This window comes from Lates calcarifer, linkage group LG9 (genome assembly GCF_001640805.2).
Source record: "Lates calcarifer isolate ASB-BC8 linkage group LG9, TLL_Latcal_v3, whole genome shotgun sequence".
NCBI classification, from domain to species: domain Eukaryota; kingdom Metazoa; phylum Chordata; class Actinopteri; family Centropomidae; genus Lates; species Lates calcarifer.
This window is the reverse complement of record NC_066841.1, coordinates 7,070,553-7,087,833: the sequence shown is the minus strand read 5'-3', so window position 1 is coordinate 7,087,833 and position 17,281 is coordinate 7,070,553. Positions and strand designations below refer to the sequence as shown.

General features: G+C 40.1%; 1 protein-coding gene across 1 annotated transcript in view; it reads left to right on the top strand.

The window, feature by feature from the left end:
* si:dkey-247m21.3 (5-hydroxytryptamine receptor 4) overlaps positions 1–17,281 on the top strand; it is a 39,206-nt gene that overhangs the window by 1,654 nt on the left and 20,271 nt on the right. Inside the window, exons 2-6 of the mRNA XM_018680648.2 lie at positions 11,687–11,768; positions 11,888–12,064; positions 12,525–12,725; positions 13,247–13,400; positions 15,057–15,721. Coding sequence (XP_018536164.1) covers positions 11,746–11,768; positions 11,888–12,064; positions 12,525–12,725; positions 13,247–13,400; positions 15,057–15,721 — 1,220 coding nt within the window. The 5' untranslated portion in view covers positions 11,687–11,745. The remainder of the gene's footprint in view (positions 1–11,686; positions 11,769–11,887; positions 12,065–12,524; positions 12,726–13,246; positions 13,401–15,056; positions 15,722–17,281) is intronic.

The window sequence follows — 17,281 nt, the reverse complement described above, 5'->3', positions numbered from 1 at the left end:
GTAGATTGTACTGTTTACACTATGTGAGCATGTGAGTGTGTGTGTTTGTGTGCAAGAAAAAGAGATAGGGATGAAAAATGATAAGTTGTGTGTGAAGTTGAAAGGTTGCAATTTCAAAAGAAACCTCAAGCAATCATGGAAAAATACCCATTACAGTTCCCCAGAGTTCAGTGTTATGTTCAACTGTCTTAATTTGACCAACAGTCCAAAACACAAAGGTATTTTGTTTGATGATATGATGATAAAGTTGAAGAATGCAGAATGCAGAACATTCTCACATTTTCTTGGTTAATGAGTGAAAATAATTTTCTATTATCTAATCTATCAATCTACTAATCACCTAATTCAACTTATTGTTTCAGCTCCAAGACTGACACTCATATATTGAGGTATTCTAATAAGTAAGGGTGAAGAAATCAGGCGGGAAATGCACATTCATCTTCAACTCTGATGATGAGTGTTCACACTTTTTAAAATTCTTAACCTTAACCATAAGTACTTAACCATGTTTTTATCATTTATTTATTTCTGAATATTAATGGAAATTCTAATCACACATTATGGGGTTATTTCATGAGATTTCATGAGACCAGCATGTTGTTTTCATGAAGACTGCAGCAAGTTTTTGATAAAGGAGGTATTTGGCTGGTGAACTGGCAGAGGTGGACAGTGGATTTCAGGTCTCATTCACTGATCTGCACTTGAAATATTTCCCATTTTTCAGTGGCGTAATCAAACATGATCAAAATGGAATAGTTGCCCAACAAGACAACCGTGATAACCCAGAGCCCGCTCCTGTTCTGATCGTTTGCCCAGCGGTCTTTGCTAAAGCACAGAGTATTACAGATATTAAGAAGGGATGACTTATATTTAGTTAGACTGGTGCGTGTCTAAGCTATCACACGGGATGCAACATTTTCAAACAAAGCCGAGGCAGTGGTGTCATCCAAAAACAATTCCCTTGTCCACTGTTTAAATCCCCTCTCTCATAAATCAACTTCATTGCTTTCCCTTGTCGTGGCTCCTATTCTCAGGAAATCTTGTCCAAACCAGGATGAGCTTGCCAGCATCTTTTGGCACATCCACAATATGTACGAAACATATTACATGGAGTCCACACTGTATAATCCTTTAAACACACAGCATTGGTCCAATTCAGCATTTAAAATAAGAACCGACAGATCCTCATCACTCATCCTCTCTTAAGTTGTTTCCCAGGAATAAATAGTTTCAATCCTGTAACCTCTGGCAGCATCTGGGAAGAAGACAAAATAAATAAAAGGCAATTTGTAAAAATGAGCAGTCATGGTGATTTATTATTATTAGATATTTTATTGCATGAAAGTTTGAATCTGGATAAGTATTAAATCTGATTTTGATTATCTTTGAAGAAAATAAGCACTCGTGCCTCATCCAGAAATTGAAACCCCCGAGTAGGGCGTTATTCCAACACTGGCCAGTAGCCACGAGCAGACTGATAGCCCTGGCCAGTTCCCAGGTATGAGCATGTGTAAATGAATCAGGCAGGTGAAACAAACTGGTGCTGAGAGACTGTGAGTGTACTCGAGTAACCTGCCCCTGGCAAACTGAGTTAAGACAGTGTGTTAGTCACAGCAAAAAAAGTGATTTTTTGGGGGTGGGGGGTCAGCCCTGGTTTCTGCCTTTACCAGAAACAGTTAACTTCTTGTCCCTGCTATAGCCTACTGTGCTGTCCTTATTAGCCACTCCCTGTAGACATTTAGGAGAGAGCAGCCGCCTTCGGGCTAATTTTAGGCCATCTGTACCAACGCCAACTCATTAGCCTGATTCCCAGGGCCAGCCAAGCCTTATTCATTATCACTGTCACCTCACTCAAAGCAACATATTTGTCTATACTTTTTGCCTCTTGGTTATCTAAAGAGATACGCTATCATATGGGCAGTAGTAAATTCAACATGGTGTAGTCAACACTGATATAAGCTCTTTGTTTTGGTCCTACTGCTGACACAGTATGGAAGTTCTTTTTATTTTTTTCTGCTTTATATTTGTAGTCATTCGTAGCTGTTTATTTCTGTTCAATATGAAAACCGGATACATGACAGACAGCTACTAATACACCATGTTTAGGGGGAATTGCTTCTCATAAGAGTGATACAACGTACAACTAAGATGATTAGCCAGTTAATCAATCAATAACAGTATCAGTGGTCTAACAACCATTAGGTGATTATTGTCAATCAAGAAAGACATTCACCTTCCTATATCTTTTGTCATTGTGGAGTACATCTGAGTTTTGGACCACTGTTTGAACAAAACAAGAAAGTTTATGACATTGCCTGAGGCTCTGAGAAACTGTGATGGGCAATTTTGGGGCAAGTTTTTATAGACTTTTTTCTTAAGTTACTTTAAAAAGTTAGTTTTAATACAAGACATGTCCATTTGCACATTGAAAAGGATTGTCATCACTGTAACTGTTCCTCTTGTCTGTACTTGTCATAAAGGAATCCCTTCCTAATGTGATTTCAGTGTAACTGATCTTTCAAACTTAGTCTTTTTAGTCTCGTTGTGTCCACTCTACCCTTTGGAAAACACAGCTTTTCACACAAACCAATTAAAAAAACAGTGCACTCATTGTCTTAAGAGGTGAGTAGACATTTCTGTAACTTCAGAGAGCCAGTGAGTGTAGCCTTCAAATTCTCAAGGTGAATATCTGCTTAAGAAGTGTCAGGCATTCTGGTTACCTTCTGAAGCATGAACTGAACCTCCTACTATCAGAAAATCACCAAGCTACTTCCTTGTCTGTTGATCTTCAGCTGTCACACTCCGATGATATTCCGTCTCCCTCTGACATTCTCTGATTTCCTCCTGATTTTCCAGCACAAAGCTGGGTTTCCCTTAAACAGGGCTCAGTGGAGAGCACTGAATGCCAAAATGTATCTAAGCAGTGAGCATGGCAAAAATATCTCACATACCAAACAACAAACACAAAGCTCCAGCTCCTCTGGAGCATCTAAAACTTAATCAGCTGTCGTCACTGTTACATAAGTGAAACCTAAACTGTGGTGGGCTATCCCACCACATAGATTATCTGTTGGTATATTTATCTTTTATTGCAGCTAGAATTAAATTTCAGGCTTACACTGGAAATTCCCAAATCATTGTTGACTATCTATTTCTGGACTACAAGTTACTTAGTGAGCAAGTAAAGGCAGGACAGGGCAGGGATTCTTCTCTAGTGGAACAAGTAAGATTTTTCTTTTTTGCCAGGTACATGAGTTGAATGGGACCATTTATTCTGTGAGATGAGGTAAAGTAACCCAGACACAGTTTGTTGCACACCCATCTCTTCACTGGTGTGGAGAAAAACTTGTAGATAACACATTTCAGTTAAATATTATCACAGTAAAATTTTTGTGGAACAAAAACTTTATGTGGACCAGCAGACTATTATTTAAATAAAGTGACTTATTTATATTGAAAAGGAGGCCAGGCAAAGCATCAAGTTAAACATTATACATCTGTGAGCAAGTGATAGAGGGACAACATTTTATATTTCTGCTGCTTTTATTACTTTGATTGTTTAATTTGGCATAATGCTTTATAGGAAGAAACTTTTTGTTGTTCTTTTTTCTTTTTTATTAGACGGCACATAATTGTTTCCTTGAATGTATTTTAAGCCTGATTTCCCGGCAGAGTGTGCACAGAAAGAGATATTGATGTGGACAGTGGTACCATGAGAAAGTGGAAAACTGATCAGTGCTAACTAAATCCATGGGGAGGCACACAGTGTGTGATTGCCCTGGGTAGATGCTTTATTTCCACAGCCTGCTTGTCTTTTGCATTTGCTTGTGTGTGTGCTTTCATGCACATGTTTGTGCACTGGTCACTTTATTCCTCAGTCATTCTCCCTTTACCGCCTTCATCCAGTGAGCTGGCACTCTTATTTTGACGAGCCCAGTGCGCTCAATTACCTGCTCACAACCCATTACCCTCACCCACGCAGCTTTATCCAGAAGACACGCTCCGTCCTCTCTGGGTTGCGTCTCTCTCCAGTCATGAGTGCAGCAGGCCAGTGTGTGATTTAGTGTATCCCTGTGAGCGCGTAGAAAAGTCAGTGCCTCTACACTGAGGAGGTAATTAGGAAAAATGAGGGGGTTTTTGAATATTCAGTAATTGTATGTGACACTATTGATTTGAGGATATGGTTGAGGTTTTGTTCAACCTTGTCTACAGATGTGTTGACGTGGCTTTTCGAGAATATTCTTTATTGTTTATTTTGCTCCCCCATTAGATGTTACCTAGGCAACAATTGCTCTTCCTGGGGTCCACATTAAGAAAATACAATTTAATCACATGCAGTCATGTTCACAAACAACAAAAGACTGTAGCTGAATAAGAATTTATGTCTGCGTATCAAAATTTAGAATAGCTTTGCTCCAGTGCTTAAAACTGTAAATAGTTTTATAAAGAATCATGGAATGGAAGACTTATTAGTAGTATTAATATTCTCTGTCCCATTAGTGTTATCAGTCTTCAAACTTGAATGTGAAGTGTTTTCTCTCTCCAGATGTTACCTGGTTAGATGCTTGTCACACAGACTGGTAGTTTATAAAAACCCTCCAGATTAACTGACATGTTTGGACATCACATGCAACATCTGCAGAACCTACGCGGTGTCAAAAAGACACAAAGACAACTTCCCTCCCCGTACATTAGACCCTGGCTTGAGATAATGAGTTAACTCTCAGCAGACCTTGTCCAGCAGGATCTGTCATTACAGCAACTACTAAGGTTGTGAGTTCAAGGTACACACTGCTGTCACCGCAGAAACATCCTCTTGTCCTGCACCAATAGATAAATTGTCTTTGTGAGGAGTGCAGCGAGGTTAGTCCATCGAGTAGTCTTCTTCAAGCGTAGTACCACTAGTGCTGAACAACAAAGATGGAGAGAGGGTTTTAGGTTTTGGCAGGCTTTAGTGACATTCTGTACACTCTAAATGCTCTTTCCACCACAGACTCAAGAATTGAATGTGTTTTGGTCGAGAGTTTAGTGTTATGTGGAGGCCTTTTCCGACCCAACCAGAAAGAGTGTCTGTGTGTACTGTACTGTATGTGTGTGCTGGTGTTATGGCTGCTTCTGGTGGTGAGAGGTTATTTCATGGTCTTGATAGGCGTCCCAAACCAATTCGTTCTTGAGCAAACTTTACACGTTTGTCAGTTCTCCAATTCTATATTTACTGCTGCTGTCAGTTAACATAATACTGTAGAATTAAAACTTCTTGGCTCAGTGTGGTGTGTATGTGTGTGTGAAACCGGATGGTGGGTTTTTTTTTTTTTCTTCTTCTGGCTGATCATTACTGACTGAAACTGACAGGGGTTCTGCTTTCTGTTTTGTACTCTTTAAGTTCTGAGGTCATAAAAAAAATAGTAGCAAAAATATATTCATCATCTTCCTACAAGTTCCATATCAATTGAGATGAACTCACCAGTGTGTGATATATCTGTTTTCATTCTGTTCATCAAAGTGTGGAAAAATAGAAGTGGTGACAGTCTGATCCCACTGAGCATCAACAGTGAACTGGGAGGAAAGTTTAGGATTTAGGGATGCTAAAAATTTACATTCTGAATAGTTCTTCAGTTCCCCATTTGTTTGTCTGTACATGTTTTGCAATTCTAAGTAACAAGTGAAAATAGGTGGCAGTATCTGTAGTTGATTTGGTGATACGTGGTTTCTCCTTTGACTTTCCTCACAGTAAACGACCAGTTATAACAGCAACCTGATGTGCTAAATTTGAACTTGTGCAAGCTATGAGGATGGCTATCTAAAGACAAACATAATTCTTAGGCACAAGCACACCGGCCTTTTGTGTAAGGCTCAGAGTGCATTCATTTGAAAAAAGAGGTTTAACGTTCAGTGTTGGTTTGCATATGAGTAAACAACACCTCCACCAATGAGTCCTCATCATATCGTTCATTAACATTTAGCAAATGTGTAAAGATGCGCTCCAAAAACACTGAGAGACCCAAGAGAAAAAGCATAAGGGCCTCTCTTCAGTGCCAGCACTCAGCAAGAGATTTATTGTATAAGAGACAGAGAGTCCAATTTATGCACCCACAATAGCATCAAAGTACACCTGAATGCAACACAGCTGCACCAAACCACTTATTTTCCTGACTGCCTGGTTCTTACTGTGCTGTTGCTGTCGCTCTTGCCACCTGTACACACCACATCCATGCAATATACAGTAGGACAAGTAGGAATGAAGTAGAAGTGTACTGGTTTTGGGACAGTGGACCAGAACAAATGAAAATAACAATCCATGTAAGTGCTGTTAGTATGTTTTCCCTTTAAAGGATAATGCTGGTGAAATTCATAAGTTTTGTTATTGTTATTAAAAAATAAACTGAAAAGACCAAAATCCAAACAGAACTAGTCAATTTCTTTATACCTTATCACCTCCTTAGTCTCTTGCCCAAAGTCCATTGGTCAACATGTACATTTTTAAAAACAGGTCATGAATATATACTTATATTTTTAAAATATAGGCTATATCATTTCATAAAACAACTAGGTGCTGTAGACTTTAGCAGACACTGCTCAAAGAAAAGTAGTGTGCATTTGTTGGGGATTACTTTCAGCGACAGATTAATAAACATTTGATGCTCTAGTTAGTATTTTGAGCACCAGGGACTGATATTTGGACAGCAGTGGTGTTCCATGGAACAGAGAAATAAGCTACATCAGGCTTTTGCTACACAGGCAGTTCTTAGTAGGATCAATTCATCTGAAGCTTTTCATGGGATTTACTGTCACATAAAGATAAATAGAATATCCCCAGACCTATCTTTTAATCTAACACTAATCAGCAGCTACATCACACTACACACACACTTTACAGCATGAGAGCATCTGTCCCAGCAGTAGAGCCAGTCTTCCTTATTCAAACATTTAAAATTACAGGAGGATAGGCTGCAGAACATGATACCTCTCAGTCTCCTTGGCAACGGTACCAGAGACTCCTCCTCCACATACAAACAAACAAATGTGCATGTAAGCACAAACACACATGCACACACACACAGGCACGCACACGGTTCAGCCCTCTCACAATCTGAGGTGTGAGATTATGTGAGAAGTATTTACTTCCCACCTGACAAAAAAACAAGTGAGCGGGGAGTTAAAGAGCATTTAATTTGCTGCATTTGTTGTGCTAACAGTGATATAATGACCACAGCACATTAGTGTAATCAAATTTATATGATTTCCAACTTTTAGAGTTTTGTTACTTTACAAATGACCTCTGCATACCCTTCTGGGTACGTTGTCAAGAGTCAGCACATTGCCAATTGGTCTTGTTAAGATTTGTGTACACATAATGGAAAAATCATTGTTTATGTAGTGTGGAATTTTGCTGTGTGTGTGTGTGTGTGTGTGTGTGGAGGTTCTTGTGTGTGGTGGAGAGTGCATTTTTTTGTAAGTCATATTTCATAGTCAGTGCTAAAAGCAGTGCCAGAAATTGAATAGAAACAGGATTACAGAGGAGGACTAAAATGAGCAAAATCAGAAGGACTTAAATAACAAAATACAATTTCAGAAAGGAAGATTCCATGCCCTGATCACATGACACATTTCTTGTGAGTTTGAGACTGTTATACTGTAAGTAAAAAAAGTCCCTTGACAAACTTCACATAATTCAAAACAATTTGTCCACCTTCTCCTCTTCATGGTTGTCAGCATTATCTTTTGCAGTGTCCCTCAGCTGCTTCTAAATCCTATTATTTGAATCACTAAGGTGTGCATTTTCAATTACACACTTTTATACCTTTGATCAGCACCTGTTGTCACCGACTGTCCGCAGAAACCGAGTGACATAGTAGCTGCGGAAGTCAGGGCTAATCTGATTATGATGTGATAACATCCAGAGGAAACTACAGTTTTCTAGTGACAGAAACCCAAACTTTGACACAAATAAAGCCGAGCCAGGTTTTCAGATGTGCATCAGGTAGGCAGATTGTGCAGCCCGGTAGATCAGAAAGTTTTCCAGATGGTGACTGAGCTTCGTCTAATTACAGCTCACATCAGATGAGTCAGTCAGTCCTCCTACATCGTCTGTCTGCATGCTTGTTTTTGTTTATCAGTCAGTACCTGCTTATCTATCTATCTATCTATCTATCTAAACAGTCATATTGATGTGTTAATGTCTTGACTTGAATTTTAACTTATCTATGTTACTCATCTTGCTCCTCAGGACGTGATGTAGTTTATATTGCTGATGGCAGGTGGCAATGTCAGTCTGTCAGTCCATCCACTACTTAGTTCCAGATTGAAATATCTCAACAACTATTCTAAGGACTGGCATGCAATTTGGTACAGAAGCTCATGATCCAGATACGCTCCATCCTGATGACTTTGGTGATCCCCTGACTTTTCATCTAGCGCCACCATGATGCTCACAATTGTGGCCATAGCTGTACTTTGTTTAGTGCTGTTAGCATGCTAGCACGCTAAACTAAGATGGTGAACATAGTAAACATTATACCTGCTGAACATCAGCACGTAAACATTGTCTCTGTGAGCATGTTGCTAACATTAACATGTAGCTCAAAGTTCATACAGCCTCATAGAGCTGCTAGCATGGCTGTAGAGTCTTGTTTCTCTTATTTACTGACATGATGCACAATTTAGCATTAGTGCTCTGAGCAATAATTTTGTCATTAGGAATGATGATTAAAAAAAAAAATAGAATTATAATAAACTTTTTGAATAGTAATGATAACAACTGTGGGCTACATAGCAAATAAAAATAGACAAAAAAAGCAGTCTATTCTCTCCTTGCCCACTGCTCTGTGGAGTTCATTCTGTTCAGTTCAGCTCCGTGTCAGTCAGATGTGAAATGGACACGATGAGCTGTGAAAACACACCTCCCTGGACGCACATCACACAAGAAAACCACAGCAACCTGAAATATTGCTCCTCTCCCTCCTCGCTCTCTCTTTCTTTCTCTCCTGCTTTTTTCCCCCCTTCCTTAGAAAATCATATTGAGCAAATATTTTCTCATTCCTAAGAGTCTGATGTGTGAGTAACCAAGTGAGCAACGAGGGTGGGTGGTGTTAGTTTTGTTGTTCAGTGATGATTTTTTTGTGTGAGTGTGTGTGTGAAAGAGAGACATAAAAATGATAATACTGATTGCAATTTCCTCTACAAACTATTTAAGATGTAAACAGTAATCAGTGAGTTTTTTTGAAACTGGGTATTGTAATGAGAATGCAAGGCTGAATCCAATTTGTGCACCATTGTTGAGCTGAATGATTCCTCCAGCAACTTGATATTTAATTATATTTACTGTGTGTGCAATTAGTGTGTTTTTTGTCCCAGTTGTGGATGAATTACTGAACAGGCACAGGCCAAGATGCCTATAGGGTCAGGAGCCCCTGAAGTTATCACCTGAATATGCAGCTCTGCTCAGCTTCATAGAGCTTTATAGTAAGTTTCAGCTCATTGTTCAGCTGTCTACAACTGCTTGGTTCACTGTTTGGATATTGTTAGGATGTTTTTCCATACAAGACATTCATGGAATTTTCGATGTTTAGGCTGTTTATTTTTCAGTAAATCTGGTCAATGGGAATCACTGCAATTCAGAAATCATAAAACATCTGTGTGAGTACTCGACCACCAAACACGATGGTGGAGCTTTAATGCAATTATACCCAGGGGCTCTATCATTTTCCAATCTGCCCATAGTCCACATCTGTTCAGAAAAGGAACATAGTGTTTTACTGGCCCTTGTAAGTACAGATGGTATGTATGCTCTTCAGCCAAGTACAATGAGGCTTTGGTGTAATCTATCAGCGTTGCGTTATCTCTCTGCTGTCCTCAAGAAAATGGACCCACTGATGAAAAACACCCTGAATTTTCCTCGTCACTTATGTTTTGATTTCAGTTTTAGCTTGAGTGGTAGTAATTTTGTTGGGGGAAAAAAGCGCCACTTATTTTCACTGCCCAGTAAATGTTATGTAGATATCAAAGACACAATGTCTGGACAAGTCAGAACTGGCTATAGATCAGGCATTCTCAGTTCTTTTGGTGCTGGGGACCACCAAACAAATCACGACCAGTCTCGCGGACCAGCACTGTAACTACATTTATTCTGAACTGAGATAAGTCAAATCTTTCTGTGCCAAGATTCAGTCTAGTGAATGATGGATGCTTACAGATTGAAAAAAAGTGAGGAAAAACTAACATCATAGCCTTATACCTGGACAAGATGATACGCAGAAGTGACAAACTGTAAATGGTGACCTGTCTGCAGGAAGTAAGTGTTGTTGGCAGGCTCGCCAGTTGTCACAGTCTGTCAGGCGATGATATTGACCCTTAAGTGCGATAAGACCAGACAGCTGTCATAAAAAAGGAGAGAGACGCAGCAGATGTTGTAATAGGTACTTAAAGCTGATAAGGCATCTACAGTATTGTACTGATGACAGCCTCTCTGTTGGTTCTCAAGAGCAGATACTAAAGATACCTATTTTTAGCAATGTGAGCAGCATGGCTCTCAGGCTGTTGCTCCACCATTACTACTTGAAAAATGAAAGCTATTCCTATCAGCCCTAGCTATCTTTTGTGTGTAGTGCTAATTAGCTAATGTTAGCATGCTGATGATGTCATGGCATCTGATATGCTTCTTCATTGGATATTCTTTTGCAGCTTGTATTTGGGCTTTGTATTTGGGGCTTGTATCTGGGTCTAGTGAATAGGAAAAAAATAGCACTCAGTCCACACAGTGGAAGAAGGGCGGTGGTAACGAACAGCAAGGGGAATATATCATCAAAACTGCTAGAGAAAGAAATAAATTATGATTTATCTTCAGCTTTTTACACACATACCACATTACAGGGAAAGCAAAGATGTTGAAAAGATATAGTTTAGTTCTTTTTTGGTTGATTTTTGGAGCATCCACTGATACTCTTAGACTTATTTAGACAGCTGTAATTAGGCAAACAAAGACATATGAGCTTATATGTACTGATCTGAATCCAAAGGTATTAATTTGACAGAAACAAAGATGGTAAAAGGTAGTCCAGGTGGACAGTAACCCAGAGTTCATACTTCAACCTCTATCATCTGTTTGTAAACTAATTCTCCTCTTGTTACCTCAGGCAGTGTGGTAAAAATAAATATGTTTACCTTATTTACCAGGTTAAATATGGGCCACAGGGTCAGACAGACTGACCTTCAACAGGGAGACTCTGCTGAGTTGCTACCAGCCCCAGAGGTGCTGTTCAGGAACTGATATCTGACCTTTGATCTCCCTTGACAGGAGAATAAGAAAGGAGAATTTCTCTTGTGGTACTCACTAAAGCATGGTATTATTATTGCTTCACAAAGACAAACTAACATGCTGATGGAATCTGGCAGACACAGCTGCTGCCTGCTGCAGCCTATTTGCCCTAGAAATATCACACACTTATAAGCCAGTTACTTATTTGAGGCACAAATATCACATTTTTGGTGCTGGATGGACAAACAACAAGAAATCCAAGCAGATGACATGCGCAAGCTTGCTACTATTTTCAGAAAAATGCAGACTTATTGCAAGAGCCAAGACCATTACATCATGTGTGTGTGTGTGTGTGTGTGTGTGTCTGTGTGTGTGTGTGTGTGTGTGTGTGTGTGTGTCTGTGTGTGTGTTTGTGTCTGTGTGTGTCGACAGGGCCAGAGCATGGGGTGATGTGGACTCTCCTCCGCTGACCTCAGTGCAGATGACCAGTGATGGCCACAGCATCACCTCAACAGTAAGTCATAAATTCTGGTGCTCTCTTGTCATTTTGGAAGGCATGAAAAAACAGCCAATATCATTTGGTATGAGACAAAGCTGAGTTTTTTGTGTGTTTGTTTTAATGTTGTACTGCAGTTTGTTGGATGACGTAATAAACACAGGACAACAACAACAGGAACAACAGCAGCAGCAGGAATTCCTGAGCTCATTGGAGACGATTGTCCTCACCATCTTCCTCGCCATCATTATTATCATGACGGTGTTCGGCAACCTGCTGGTCATGGTGGCGCTCTGCAAGGACAGACATTTACGGTGAGTCTATATATCCTCCTTTCACTACTAGCGGCAATAACAGTGGTCCATTCTGGCTTAAAGCCCAACACAATGAGAAGGGTCTATCTGCAACTGTCAGAATCTGTGCAACACACCTAGCATCAAGGTTCCCCCTAAGTTGACAAAGGACGACTACATGTTCACTGCCATGGAACACCTGTCTTATGCAGATTTCAAATCTGTCTGTACCTGCCTGTAAGGTGAGAAACTGATCTATAAAGTTGCAGTAACAGCCAACAATACTCAGTTGTGAGATCATCTCAGTTATGAGATGAGAACAGCAAAAAGAAGAGACAAAGACTGGGCAAAAACCTAGAATCTTAAGTGAAAAATATGATGTTTTAAAAATTTTATTCAGTTATCGAAGCAGTTTGCAAGGCACTTGCACTTTTAGAGATAATCTCTCGATTCTAACTTCTCTCCTCTCCTCTCCTCTCAGGAAGAAGAAGACCAACTACTTCATAGTGTCACTTGCGTTTGCCGACTTGCTGGTTGCACTGGTCGTGATGCCCTTTGCTGCGATTGAGTTGACCACTGGCCAGTGGCGGTATGGAGAGATCTTCTGCCTCGTCCGAACATCTCTGGACGTCCTGTTAACTACGGCATCCATCCTGCATCTCTGCTGCATTGCACTGGACAGGTTTGTGTGTTTTGTGTGTGTGTGTGTGTGTGTGTGACAGAGAGATGACAGGGATTTTAACCTCATTTCAGGGCTTTGATAAACTACCTTTCTTTCAGACATGCATATCAGACTCTAAGGTGCATACTTGAAACCTAAAATCACAGTCAGTCTATACATAAGTCCAAGAACCTGCAAATTAATACAATGAAAATACAATCCTTTTCCCAAAGTTTATTTTTATAGCCCAATATAACATACTGTTCTTATCGGAACTCAGGCTTTCTAAGAAAAAAAATGGATGGGGGCACTTATTTGCATTGGTTATCCAAATAAATTCTGTGTTTAAGATGTCATATATGACAAATGAGACTGAAAGAGATCATGATCTGATGCTATTTGAAGGGTCAGTTCTTAAGGTGACGAGATTCATTTTGCATCAAAACAGTTTTGATGTCTGTTTTTGTGTTTACAGTATATGGAGTATTACTTCAAAAACTGTACACAGTAGTGTGTGTGTGTGTGTGTGTATGTAATTCCAGGTATTACGCAATCTGCTGCCAGCCGCTGGTCTACAGACACAAGATGACCCCAGTGAGAGTGGCAGTGATGCTCAGCGGCTGCTGGCTCATCCCCACATTCATCTCCTTCTTACCCATCATGCAAAGCTGGAATGCCATTGGCATCGAGGATATTGTGAGTCCTTAGTAGCTAAGATCAGAAACTAAGGAGGGGGCTAGTAATGAGCTTGGTTACATTATTAGTATCAAAAATTAGATTTACAATCCTTCATCAACAAAATGTATAGTATATTTTAACAAAGTATCCCACTGAAGAGTTCATATACCTCCCTCAAATGCCTGAAGAGAGAGATGTTCTTTCTGTGAGGGCAAACACAGCAGAAACCTTTCCAACCTAATATTCTCTGTTTCTAATAACGTCTCCAATCCCTTGAACAATGACACGGTAATGCAGTGATCACAAAACAATCCCAGTCCCTGTGGAGGCTCTCTTGCTGCAAGCAAAGACAGCACTTCAACAAGCATTTTCTGCTGGTAGGGATATGTTTTGGCGTGAGGTTATTTCAGACCTGCCTTGAAATGAGCTGCAGGACTCCCAGAGGCAAACGGGGGATAGATGAATGTATTCAGCCTCACTTAATGAAACACACGGCTCTTTTCTCTGTCTTTCAGTCAGGCAGCATCCAAACAACAATCTTTTTTTAATAGCCGGCTTGAAGTGATATGTCACAGACAAAATTGCAAAGGACTTGAAATGACCTATGTCTGCACATTTAGGCCAGGTTTTAGTTTCTTTTTGTTTAGTAATGTTTGCCTCCACTTCAGTCACTCATTTTCTTTCAAAAATGTCTGCACTCTTGTTCTGCCCCAAAAAGGAATTGTTTGAAACTCAAACTTCTTCTCACTGCAGCTGTCACAAAGCCACAAGAACCGATTAAATAACATTAAATAATGTGGCACAATATGTCTGCTTGGTCTGAACTGTGTCTGCTCCTTTCTCACAAATGAAAGAATGAGGCGCCACACTCCTGGTGACACAGTGATTTGGAACTGAGGAGTCTCCGCCCTCTCTTTTCCTTACACCTAGAAGCATTTAATCTGTGTAATATAGATAGTTTTTAGATGCTTTTCAGTTAGGATTTCACTTTACTCCATTACTCAAAATATCCAATTTATGACCACGCAGAGCTTAGAGGGTAGTTCAACAGTACCCAAGCCCAACTACTATACAAGGGGATGAGAATAAATTCGCTTCTCAGCTTGAGGCATTTCTCTACCTGCATGATTTTCAATTTATTCTGACCTACTCATATTTTAAATTGAGGTCAAATATATAGGCAGCTTGCCAGATAGGCTAAACCTCTTTTTTGCAGTAAAAGAACTTATAAAACATTATAATATATACATGTTATTACAGTATTCATAACACTGTTTAACATATTGCCTCTTTCTATAGCCTAGCATAGCAGGTAGCCTCACCAGAGCTCAAAAATATGCCTAAAATATGCCATGTTTAATTCATACACTAGCACAAAAGTAAACATGACTTTTACTGTTGTGCTAGCTGCTACCTTCACTTACAGTGTTTATGCTAAGCTAGGCTAACCACCTCCCGCCTTGAGCTCCACATTTAAGAACTCTGACTCTGGGAAAGAAGGTGCGTTTCCCAAAATCTTTAACTTTATTTATTTCCTTAAGTTGAGGTCATGAATGATAGTGATGAAATGAGGTAACATAGACAAGCTTAATGTCTAATTCTGACCTTGGTGTATTTTTGATCAATATAAGTTTTTTTTTCTATTTTTGTGTCTGCATCTCTTCTCCCTCCCAGATTGAGGAGAGGCGAGCCTTGACTGGAGGGTCCAACGACACAAGCTGCGTGTTTCTGGTCAACCAGCCTTACGCCCTCATCTGTTCTGCAGTGGCCTTCTACGTCCCATTGGCCCTCATGGTCCTGGCCTACCAACGCATCTACGTCACTGCCATGACCCACGTACGACAGATCGAGACACTGCAGCGCGCCGGCTCTGCTCCCGTTACCGGAACTGCTCCGGTCATCACTGTGAGGTCCTCCACTTCCTCAGATCCCTCAGAGCACTACCGCCTTAGGACAACAATGACTTCCTCCTCCTCAGAGCAGGCCCCTATAGTAAATAGCCGCATGCGCGTTGAGACTAAAGCGGCAAAGACACTGGCAATTATAATGGGTTGTTTCTGCCTATGCTGGGCACCATTCTTCATCACCAACGTGGTGGACCCCTTCATTCACTACTCAGTGCCCTGGCAGTTGTGGACAGCCTGGCTGTGGCTCGGGTACATTAACTCAGGGCTGAACCCGTTCCTGTATGCCTTTCTGAACCGGGCGTTTCGGAGGGCGTTTCTGGTGATCCTCTGCTGTGGGGATGAGCGGTATGCACGGCAGGGGAGCTGCTCCTACAGACAAACCCACCGAGCGTGTTCTGCCGCGTCGGTCAACGGGACGTCTATGGCACTGAGGTAAAGTAAAGTAAAGTCACAGTCACATTTGCACCAATTTTTGTCAACATTTGCTCCATCTTTCCTTCAATTTCATGAAGCCAGTGAGGCTGATAATTTTTTTTCCTATCATAGTTTGAGTTCCAGTTGGGTTTGGCACACTCACAGATAAAGTCAGTCTCTTGACTTTGCATGGTAGATATAGGATTGTGTAATATTACACTCGAAAATGACACTGTACCTTAAATCTGGTGTGAAGTTCAGTAAATGCATGTGTGAGTATAGGGATGTAAATAGGTCTGAGAGAGTGTGTATGTGTGTGTTGTCCTCCTGTTAAAAGTCCAGTCAAAGGAGAAAACAAGGCCTCGGGCAGGAAACCAGCCCCATTTATCTCTCCCTGCAAAGAGAGATGGATGTACACCACCTTCTTGTCAGGGTCGACTGAGTGCCAGTGGCTTATTAGAAAGTCTTTTTTCCTTGTATTTTGATTGTCTTTGGTGCACTTCACCATTAAGTGAGAAGAGGGCAGTAGATCTGACCCCTACATGTTCCTTTGTCTTCCAGTTTGAAACCACAACAAGATTTTGTTTTGTTGCTCTGTTCCTCTGGAAATTGAGAATTTTGAAGTCTCATTAATGTAACCAGGGAACTGCATTTACAAATCACTACTAGGTGGCATTCTGTATACATTACTGATTTGCTGCATATATTAGTTTGCTGCCTTCTTCAAGGCTATAACTGACTAAATATAATTAATTCCTGCATCAAGTAGATCATAATGCCTATTGGTGTACATCACTACCAGCAGCAAGAGAAAATATCATGACTTGGTGCTACCATCATCTTCTTTGAATTAAGTAATTATTTTTAATTTAGGCCATGTGTCACGCCCTAATGTGTAAATAATAGATGTGAACATGCTGTGGCTGCTCCAGAAATAAATGTTCATTATGGCAAAGCAGCTGTGGTTCTCTGCAAATGGAACATTTTACTAGAAAAAAGAAAACTGTCCTGGACTTAAACTTGAAAATGAACGAAAATGAATTTAATAGTCAAATCAGTTACAGTTTTGTTGTGTGTATGAACTCCTACTATGGATATGAAGTCTGCTTGTGAGCTGCGATAGAAAACATTTCTTTCTGTCTCATCTCCCTTCAGGAAACATGAGGTAATATATGTTTTAAAGATAACACTCAGGCTGTGATCCAGAATTTGACATACACACAGCATGTTTTTGAAAACATTCAGATTATTTTCTATTATTATCTTAAACTGTGAGCCTGAACAGTAATAAGGACCAGTTGTAGCTGGGTGAGATGGTAAATGAAGAAATAAGGCAACACAGACAGGAACTTGATATTTAGTTTAGCAATTTAGGTAGCACTCTGATTAAGTAGTGACTTGAAACTAAAGTCTTAATATATTTTAATTAGGCTTTTGTTGTAATGATGCATTTTTTATCCAAGCTTGCTCTAGTGATAGCAGCGTCAGCCTGTTAATCCACCACTTTGGATCAGACTGAAATATGTCAACACTTATAACTATTATTAACTGCTATTTAATTTGTTGAGACATCATTTT